General features: G+C 26.5%; 1 protein-coding gene across 2 annotated transcripts in view; it reads left to right on the top strand.

Moving 5' to 3' along the window:
* Nucleotides 1-11,223, top strand: part of LOC141536912 (5-hydroxytryptamine receptor-like) — a 77,326-nt gene that overhangs the window by 63,985 nt on the left and 2,118 nt on the right. For both annotated transcript variants that reach the window (XM_074257707.1, XM_074257708.1), the window contains exons 6-9: nt 5,525-5,717; nt 7,708-7,831; nt 7,942-8,085; nt 10,213-10,528. In XM_074257707.1, the coding sequence (XP_074113808.1) occupies nt 5,525-5,717; nt 7,708-7,831; nt 7,942-8,085; nt 10,213-10,528 (777 nt within the window). The remainder of the gene's footprint in view (nt 1-5,524; nt 5,718-7,707; nt 7,832-7,941; nt 8,086-10,212; nt 10,529-11,223) is intronic.

Genomic DNA, 11,223 nt, shown 5'->3' on the forward strand with positions numbered 1-11,223 from the left:
CTTTCCCGTTTGTAGTTGGTATCTCTGTCTCTTTTTCGCTTGATATGTCCCTTTGGCCCGATGTATAATCCACCACGGGCGCTTTGCAAACACGCGGGTGAAATTATCTGTACGACGTGAACGATGTCTGTTCCGTTAATGTGTTTTACTCGAGTTCGGGTGTGCATGCGATCCAGAGTGAATTTACTAACACGTATAAACCCAGGCCGAGGAAAGCATCCGGCTTACAAGGACCAAAGCCCTTTCTATATACATCAACACACCTTCACATTTGCCATCACTTACTCCCACATAATTCAATCAACCTAACAAATAAAGGGCTAATGCTCTTCTTGCTTCAATATTGATACTTGACTCGCTAAAGATCCGTCAGCGCCTGTCCGTTATTCTCCGTTAATCGCTATGCATATTTAAAAGACAATCCTACTCAATTGCCGCTCAATATTGCAAGCTCAGAATTACCAAAATTATTACATTAGTTCTCGAATTAAATTTTTATTTCCAAAATAATATTTTCCTAAAATAGGAAAATTATTATTCATCTTGAAAGATTTCTCTAAGATATTTTTTTATGACGTCTTTACGTACATGGAAAAAACAACTGTAGTAAAATTTACAGAAAATAATCTTCAAAATTTCCACAGTATATATTTTTGTAAAATTTACAGATAAATTCTATGAAATCTTCCTGATTAAAAAAAAAAAGTATTGGTTTTATAGTCAATCCGATACTTTTCAATACTTATTTTTATTCACGGCTATAAGAATATTATGTGATCGTTGGAGAGTAACTTTTTGAATTAAAATTATCTTTGATTATTGATTAAAAATCTAAATAATAATCTGTTAATAATAAATTTAAAATTATTATCATATGTGAAGAAATTCTTTTTTTTACTGATTATAAAAAAATAATTTGTCTTGAAGTAAACTTTAAAAAATGAGAAAAATTAAAATTTTTGAAAAAAATTAAAAACCGTGATATAAATTAGTTTCCAATGATGCTGACTCAAGTAATGCTTTTTAATTATTATAATTACAATAAATTTTCAGTAATAATAACAGAAAAAGTTATATTATAATTACAGACTGAATTTATTAAATTAACAGAATTTACCACGTAAAAATAATCTATTAAGTTCTGTAAATATTACATAAGTCGACTTATAGATAGAATTTTGTAAATTTTACAAACTTTTCTATAAATTTTACACCGTATTTTCACCCTACAGGTTTAACTGTAATAAATAATTGTCGATTTATAATAAAAAATCGACTATTATTTATTACAGTTTACTTTTTTCCGTGTAGTAGTTTTTTTTTTAATCCATTATGAAATCACTCCAATAATTTTTCTCAGTAATTTAACAGTAAATTTCCTTCACTACACGATAAATAGATATAAAATACAGTGCATCGTCACTTCTGTTATTGCAGATCTGTTTTCTTCTTTCCCCATTAAAGTCAATGCTAATTTCATTGTAGATCGAAGTTCCTACAGAGATTATCTTTATTAGCTTAATTATTTGTTTAATTACTCTTACTTCAGGGTCCACTTAATTATTTCCAAGTACAGCAAGTATTTAAGTAATTAAATTACTGTACTAAGGAAACCAGATGGTGAAGTTCTGATGCAAGATTGATTAATTGAAAAATATATTAACAATTTATTTATAAATAATTTAACAAATTTATCAGGATAAGGATTAATAAATATTTGCACATTAGAAATAAATAGTGCGAGTAATGCTTTACGGTTTACATAATCGATTAATTCGATTTAATCCCCGTAATTGTTTAATCCTATAAGTAATTAGTATTATACGATTCTAATGATTTAGCGGCTTGAATTGATGTAAATTGAATTAACAACAGCCGTAAACAATTTAATTTTCTATTAAAATTTTCGGATTTTTAAATTAAAGATTTTCCAATTAAAAAAATTATTTTAAAAAAAATCGACATTATAGAAAATTTTAAACAATTTTATTTCTTAGCTTTTTCATGAGATAAAACTTTTCTTACAGTAAACTTCGTTTTATAAAAAAGTTTTTTTGATTTGGAAAGATAGAATTTTAGGGTAATTATGCAGAAGTGGGGCTCCATCGATTTTTGAGAGTGAAAAATTGATCTTCTTGAATAAACTGCACGAAAAAAATACATTGTAAAATTTACAAAATTTTATCTATAAGTCGACTCATCTAATATTTACAAAACTTACTATATTATTTTTACGTGGTAAATTCTGTTAATTTAATAAATTCAGTCTGTAATTATAATATAACTTTTTCTGTTATTATTACTGGAAATTTATTGTAATTATAATTAAAAAGCATTACTTGAGTCAGCATCATTGGAAACTAATTTATATCACGGTTTTTAATTTTTTTCAAAAATTTTAATTTTTCTCATTTTTTAAAGTTTACTTCAAGACAAATTATTTTTTTATAATCAGTAAAAAAAAGAATTTCTTCACATATGATAATAATTTTAAATTTATTATTAACAGATTATTATTTAGATTTTTAATCAATAATCAAAGATAATTTTAATTCAAAAAGTTACTCTCCAACGATCACATAATATTCTTATAGCCGTGAATAAAAATAAGTATTGAAAAGTATCGGATTGACTATAAAACCAATACTTTTTTTTTTTAATCAGGAAGATTTCATAGAATTTATCTGTAAATTTTACAAAAATATATACTGTGGAAATTTTGAAGATTATTTTCTGTAAATTTTATACAGTTGTTTTTTCCGTGTGCGTAAAAATCGGTTCATTCATTTATAATTTATTCCGGTTTAAAGATTTGAAAAATAATTCTTTTATGAAATTTCTATCAGACTTTTAAGCTCGAAGCCATTGTATTTTTGAATAATTATTTAAATAATTGTAATTAGATGAGCAAGTAAGGAACTTCTTTGATAGAATAATAGCATAAAGCTTTTCTTGTGGAAATATTAGTTTATATATAATAATAAAAGTGAAGACGTGAGCATAAAGCATAGACGTGTTTAGACGTACTTTCAATTGAAATCGTTTGACTCATTGACTTAGTTTATGCTCTAGTTTCTCTTTAGGGTTTTGAATACCGGCTGAACGTCTTCCGACTGCGAAACTTGATTTGAATACTGAGTGATCCTTCTCAAGCTGATGAAAGGGATCCAGAGACTTAGGAATCAGTTTAACCTTTTTTCTTTCTCTATTTCTATTTTAAAGAAAACCGGATCAAACGAGAACACAAATAAGAAGAAATAGAAGGGTTGTAACTTGACTGGGTCTATAAAAAAGAATGTGATGTCTGATGTCTGCTGTTAAAGTTCAACTGCTGCTCTATAGGGTGCTCGTGGAATCGACAGTTTGATTGCATTTACTTGTACCCGTTCTCGTCTGTACGATACTGAGATAAAAAGAACGAACCTTCAAATTATTCTCTTATTTGTCTCATGACAGCTAATTGCTTTTTATCAGCCGTTATTATTTTATATATAAAAAGATCGTCGTTAATTTTTTGAAAAAATGGCTTTTTATTTTCTAAAAATTAAAATTCAAATTTTGAGTTAAATATTGAAGATATTAAAAAATTACAAAAGACCTTTTTTTTTTTTTTTTTTAGGAAATTTAAGACTCTATGAAAAAGGTCATCATCAATTTTTCCATATTTATTATTACTCAGTCAAAATTTTAATTTAAAATTACACTTTAAAAATTTTTGATTACATTACAGGTTTGAATAGTTTAAATTTAAATTTTGCGGTTAAATATTGAAAATCTAAAAAAATTATAAGAAACCTTTTTTTTAATAAATTTGATGCTTTACAAAAAAGGTCCTTACTCATTTTTCCGTATTTCTTATCATTTAGCCAAAATTTGAGTCTAAAATTAAATTGTAAGCATGCTTGATTGAAAAAAGTGTTAAAAAAGATTAAAAATAAAATTTTGGGTTAAATATTGAAAATATTAAAAAATTACAAAAGAGCTTTTTTGTAGGAAATTAAATTCTCTAAGAAAAAAGTCCTTATCATTATTTCGCTTTGAGTAACCAGTATCCTGTAATTATAAATATTTGATGCTTACATCGTAGCACAATAATTTATAGCAATAAAACCCATCTAAAAAGAGATTGAGTAGCATTCTAGAGACATGAATTCCTATTTATTATATTTCCTCCGTATAGCTCTTACTTGAATTCATGTCTGACACCTGTGGAAAATGAACGATCAATCGTATCCTTGCTTGAAGCGTCATAATTTTTCGAAAACAGCCAAAGAATCGGGGAAATATGAATATGAATAATGAATCGGTAAGCTGTTACATTGTCATGCAAGTGAATATTTCCCACAAAGCATAGCCTTCCAATAGAACTCCGATTACAGATAGCCGAAGAACGATCAGCGTACACCGTGATTCAAAGTAACAATGGATGCGCTGGAAGCGGTTTATCTTCGATCAATCTTCTATTCGACGAGCTATAACTTTGCATCAACTTGCCGCTCGCTAAATTTATTACGATACGATACACTATTGCGTCGATTATTATTATTATTATTACTATTAGTAACACGGCGAGCTGTCCAGCTCGATATTGATTCACGGAAGGAGAAAACACTCTTCAAAATTTAACTGTTGCTACACGGAAAAAACACGTTGTAAAATTTATAGAAAAGTTTGTAAGATTTACAGAACTTACTATGTTATTTTTTCGTGGTAAATTCTGTTATTATAAACACGGAAAAAACAACTGTGTAAAATTTACAGAAAAAATATCTAATTATTACTCGTGAGTTTACGTTAAAACTACGTATTTTTTTGTAAAATTTACAGATAAATTCTATAAAATCTTCCTGATTAAAAAAAAAAAGTATTGAGACAAAGAAGAAATTTTTTTTTACTGATTATAAAAAAATAATTTGTCTTGAAGTAAACTTTAAAAAATCAGAAAAATTAAAATTTTTGAAAAAAATTAAAAACCGTGATATAAATTAGTTTCCAATGATGCTGACTCAAGTAATGCTTTTTAATTATAATTACAATAAATTTCCAGTAATAATAACAGAAAAAGTTATATTATAATTACAGACTGAATTTATTAAATTAACAGAATTTACCACGTAAAAATAACATAGTAAGTTCTGTAAATCTTACAAACTTTTCTATAAATTTTACAACGTGTTTTTTCCGTGAACCTGTAAATTTAATAAATTGAATCTATAATTATAATATAACTTTTTTTGTTATCAATAAATTAATTTCTTATTACAACATTGCTAATTTTTTTTTTTAAATAAATTTTTTGCTCGTATAGCAATAATAATATTGAAAATAAAAAAATAAATTCATAAAGCAATGAACTTGTGCCAAGTGACCTTTAAAGATAAACTTATAAATATAAACTTTTGATAATTTGAAATTTTATTAAAATTATTATGAAGCGCATCTTCAATAAAATATTTCTTGATATTCATCTTTGTTTCTATATTTACAACTAAAATTGAAGGATGCAAACTTTTTATGATTTCAGATACTGGTCGGTAACAAACGTCGACTACATCCACCACAGAACAGGAAAACGAATCGGATTAATGATCGCGGTGATTTGGCTTGTGGCATTTCTCGTTTGCATAGCGCCTCTTCTTGGATGGAAGGACCCTCACTGGTATAAAAGAGTCGAAGTCGATAAGACCTGTCTTGTTAGTCAAGATATCGGTTATCAGGTAAAATTAGGCTAATTTTTTTTTAATTTTTACTAATCCTAAAAATTAAAATATTGAAGTAAATCTTATTGCGTAACAAATGCCAAAAAAGCGTACTCCTACAGTATAAGATAGGACTTTGTTCCAAAAGGGCGTACAAAAAAAAATTTTTGGCTTTATGAAAATGTTTTTTAAAGCCAAAAGAGCTAAAAAAAATTATGTTTTTTGTTATAAAATATGAAAGTAATGCAGCATCGATGAAGAAATATAATAAAAGTAAAAAATGAAAAATTCAACTATGAAAGGGGCAAAATGAGCAACGAAAGAAATTTTTTTTTTTTTTTTAATTTTTATAAAATTGTAACATTTTTTTTTTTTTTTGGAATTCTCAAAAATTACCCAATTTTTTTCTCTTTACTTTTTTTGTAAAATTTAAATTGAAAAAATTCACTCTTCTAAAAAATGGTTACGATTATTCCTACTTCCCTACTAATATTATAAATGTGAATGTAAGATAGTCTGAGACGCTTTCACGCAAAAACTACTTAACCGATCATGATGAAACATTGTATACATATTCTTGAAAGTGTTAGAAGTAAAAGCTAGTTAAATATATTTAAAACTTTTGAAATTCCATCCTTTATTAAATTGATAGACATAGAAAAAAAAATTGATTTTAGAGAAAAATTTTTTCGTTTTACCAATCTTTAATCAAAAATTTTGATTTTAAACTCTTCTAAAATGTGACATAATCAAACACGCTTACAATAAAGCTTTAGATTGAAATTTTACCTTAATGATAAGAGATAAGAATAATCTGACCTTTTTTTGGAGGAGATAAAATTTCCTGCAAAAAAAAAAGTATCTTGTAATTTTTTATTATCTTTAATATAGAGCGCGGAATTTGAATTTTAATAAATAACTACTAACTTTTTTTTATAAATAAGTTCTTAATTTCGCCGCTAGATGACTGCGCTTTCTCGCTACCAGAAAAATCTTATTGGAGTATATATATATATATATATATATATAACAGGTGGAATTTTTTTTACTGTCACAGTGGATAATAAGTAACTTTTTAATCGAACATTTCGCTGTTTAATAGTGAAGCGATACTTAATTCAGTATTTTTTTTTTATAAAATTCAGTAAATTAGCAAATAATCCAGCGATAAAAATAAAATTCCAAATCCCTTTAAATTCAAATGGCTTATTGTACCTCAAATATTTTCAAAAATTCCATGACTTAAATTAAGACAAAAAACTCTTGAATCAAGTAAAATTTTTTAAATAAAAAAAAAATTTCTCAATTCAAGAATTTTTTTTACAAAAATCAAGCCAATTAAATTTTTTTTTAAATAATTTTTCTTTAAAATCACATTACTTTTTTTTTTTTTAAGTGTATAATTTTGTGCCAACTAATGAAAAAAAGCGATTTGAATTAACTTCCGATTAATTAACATCCTAATGGCGTTATATTAGTCCAGTACATCTGCATCAGAGAGCTTTTCCAATACTTTATAAAACGGGCTTAAAAAATTTCCGAGCTTACAAAAGTTTTGTTACAGAAAAACCATGATCACTATTTCAATGAAAATTTTATTTTTTTTTTTTTTTATCGTTTTATCTTTTGTATGCAAATATTTAGCCGGTGCTTTTTATTTTCAATTCAACGATGCTCGGAACAGTATAGACATAAAATAAAATAAAATAAAAACAATTCTATAAATCTAAATTCATGAATTAAAAAGATATTAAATTTATCGGAGTTTTAAGCGTTCAATAATTGGCTAAAAATTGAACATGAGTTTTATTTTTATTTTTTACAAATGAACTTTTAATTTTATTTTAACCGGTAGTAATTGCCGCAATAAAAATTTTCACTAGATTGGGTAATTGACGATAATTGTCGCTGAACTTTTTTAGCAGTGACCCTATAAAAAAAAAAAAAAAAAAAAAAAAAAAAAAAAAAAAAAGATAAAAGTAATATATGTACGTCTGCATGTTGACAGATATTCGCAACAGTATCATCGTTTTATCTTCCACTTTTGGTCATCCTCATCCTGTACTGGAGGATACTCCAGACGGCGCGAAAGCGCATTCGCAGAAGAGTCGGGCAACCGATCAATGCCCAAGGTACTCTCTAATATTCGATATACATGTGTATATTCATAAATATCTACATAGATATTTGACTAGTAAACAATTTTAAAGGTTAAGAGGCTAAAAAGTTTGAATCTTTTCAGGCGCGACCAAGACGATGGAGTTCAAGACTATGTCGATGGACACCGGTCACGCAGTCGGAAATGCATTGGCACAGGCCCAGGTATCCGGTGGAATTGCGGCCGCTGTTGTAACTGTCATCGGGAGACCACTCCCCACGATTTCAGGTGGGTTTCATCCGCTAATCCAGCCTTTTATCTCATTCTACAGGTTATGGGCCCAGTACTGAGCGGACTAATAAGTTAATCTTGATATTCTGGGCTAAATATTGAAGATACGAAAAAATTATAAGATACCTTTTTTGTAGGAAATTTAATTTCCGACCCAAAAGGTCCTTATCAATTTTATTCTATCTCTTATCATTTACTCAGAATTTCAATTTCTTATTTAATTTTCATTGTATCTCATTAGACCACGTGTCAGAAAGTTCAAAATCAAAATTTTGAGCTAAATACTAAAGATACAAAAAAATGATAAGTGATCTTTTTTGTAGGAAATTTAAGACTCTACCAAAAAAGTCCTTATCAATTTTTCCGTATCTCTCACTCCCTAGCCAAAATTTTAAATTTCGGGAATCGACGTATTTTTGTATAAAACCTGCAAAAATGCAAAAAAAAATTTTTTTCTTTAAACTAAAAATTTTATTTGGACTTAAAAAATATAGTAGAATTTTTATTAAACGCCCTTATGGCATCTGTATCGCAATATACTAAAAAAACTTGTCATTGAATTTTTGAAATTTAAAAATCAAAATTTTGGGATGCATATTAAAAATACGTAAAAATGATTGAACTATTTTGTCAGAAATTTTACTATCTACAAAAATAGCGCTTATCAGTTTTCCCGTATAATATCTCTCACCTACACGGTAAAAAGTATTATCCAGCGACTTTGAGGCGGGGTTGCAATTACTTAAGACTTGTCAGTTGTAGAAAAATTTACACATTATCGTGATTAGTTCTTTACACTAACAAGACTTTGACAAAATTATTATTATAATTTAATTTTATCCAATTAATTAAATATTATTTGTCAAAATGTACTTTAATAACATTCCAAATTTTTAGTTTACTTTTACCTAGTCATTTTCAAGTAAAAAAAACCAAAAAAAAAAAAAAAATAAATAAATTAAATTTAAAAAAAATTAATTAAACATTTAATTTTATTAAACTCAAATCTACTTTTCAAAAAATATAAACTCTATAAAATTAATAATAATAATAATAATAATAATAATAATAAATCGACTATTATTTACTCCAGTTTACTTTTTTCCATGTATTTGTTGAAGACAAATTTAGTGTCCAATCTTGATTTTGAGCAGAGTTCCTCGCAGCGACGAATCATGGACATGAATAATAGATCACCGCAACATGTCGGATATATACATCTATATGTATATAAATGTATATGTATATATGAAAAATATTGCAACATGCAGAATATTAGTGGTATGTTTGCTGACATTGGAATGTCACTGCTCGCCACGCTCTACCCGATATGGATATGTTATTCCGTATATTTATACTATTTCGATACGGAATATCCCATCCGCTCGTGAAGAATATTCATATATATATATATAAATGTTTTAAAAATATTTATGTGTTGATGTGTAACAAATAAATGGAATATTTATTTTTTTACTGAAAGCTTGAACGCGGACTGAATTGGAAGTATAAAAAATATACGGGGGCAATGAATTGTGAACGGAATAGGACTGCGAACAAATATTTTTAAACCATTTGAATAAATAAATATTGCATGTAAATAACTATGGAACTTTTAATTACTTTTGAAAAAATTCAGAACTTGAATTTTTTAAGTTATTTTGATTAATTTAGATTGAAACTACACAGTAAAAAATTTTACGTCATAGGGCGTATAAATTTTTTTTTTTTACTAATTGCTTTATTAACACTTTCTAATTCTAAAAATAAAAAAATAAATTTCCAAAGCCAAAAGGGCGTATGTTTTGAGGTATGCCCTTTTTGCATTAGTACGTTGAAAAATTTTTTTTTGACAAATCTTTACATTTTGAGCAGTTCTAAGTTGAATGGCAAAAAAAAAATTTTTTTACACCCTTTTGGCATAAAACCTTATCTAGCTGCTGTAATACGCCCTTTTAGCATTTGAGTCGCTAAATATTTAACATAAAAATTTTTTGACGGAATGACGTAAAATTTTTTACTGTATAGTTTGAGTTAAAATTTTGGTTGATATATCTTTGATCTAAATCAAACTCTTATCTGTATTAAATTAATAGTTAATTTAATAAAAATTAATTTTTACAGAGACTACAACAACAACAACGGCATTCACTACAGTAAGCTCAAACAATGCATCACCTGAAAAAACATCATATCATAATGGTCTAGAGCCAGAGCCATCAACCATGGATGGGTTACCGGCGAAACCTGCAGTGGTGATTCGTAAAAAAAAAAAAGCCGCTGAATCTAAACGCGAACGTAAAGCCGCTAAAACGCTATCCATTATTACTGGGGCTTTTATTATTTGTTGGGCGCCATTTTTTGTGATAGCAATACTGTTACCCGTTTGTCAATCCTGCAACATCAACGTTTATCTCATTGCATTTTTCCAATGGCTGGGGTATTTATTATTATTATTATTATTATTATATTTTGTAAAATTGTAAACTAGTTTAGTTATTGAAATTTTAAATCTTTTAATTCTAATTCAAAATTCTAGGTCAACTGTTGAAAATTTATTAACGTATACACTGAAAAAAAAAATTAACTTGAATCAAGAGTAAAATTCTTGAGCCAAGAAAATAATTTTGAAGAAGCTCATTGTCTTAAATCAAAAAATTCTTAAATCAAATAAAATCTACTTGAACCAAGTGAAATTTCTTAATTTAAGAATTTTTTAACTCAAACCAAGAAGATAAAATTCTTCAAAATTATTTCCTTGATTCAAGTAAATTTTTTTTTCTGTATCAATTTTTAAATTTATCATTTTATTTTTTTTTGTATTAATTTTCCATGCTCATAATTGGAGATGATAAAATTTATTTTTTAAATTATGTCAATCCAGTTTGTTTCAATTAATTTTTTATTAATATTTATTTATAATATTTCGTTCAATACCCTGATTTTACATCATCAGTCTCTATAATACATATTTAAAATTTTACTTTTACATTTTATATTATTTTATGAGAATAATTATATTTTCAATTAATTTTACAAATTAATTATTTAAAAATTATTTAATGGGCTGCGATTATTTAAAAAATTATTATCATCATCATCATCATCATCACTATTATTATTATTATTATTATT

This window comes from Cotesia typhae, unplaced genomic scaffold, assembly GCF_013202065.1.
Source record: "Cotesia typhae breed Kobodo isofemale line unplaced genomic scaffold, CoteBio_Ctyphae scaffold_45, whole genome shotgun sequence".
NCBI lineage: Eukaryota > Metazoa > Arthropoda > Insecta > Hymenoptera > Braconidae > Cotesia > Cotesia typhae.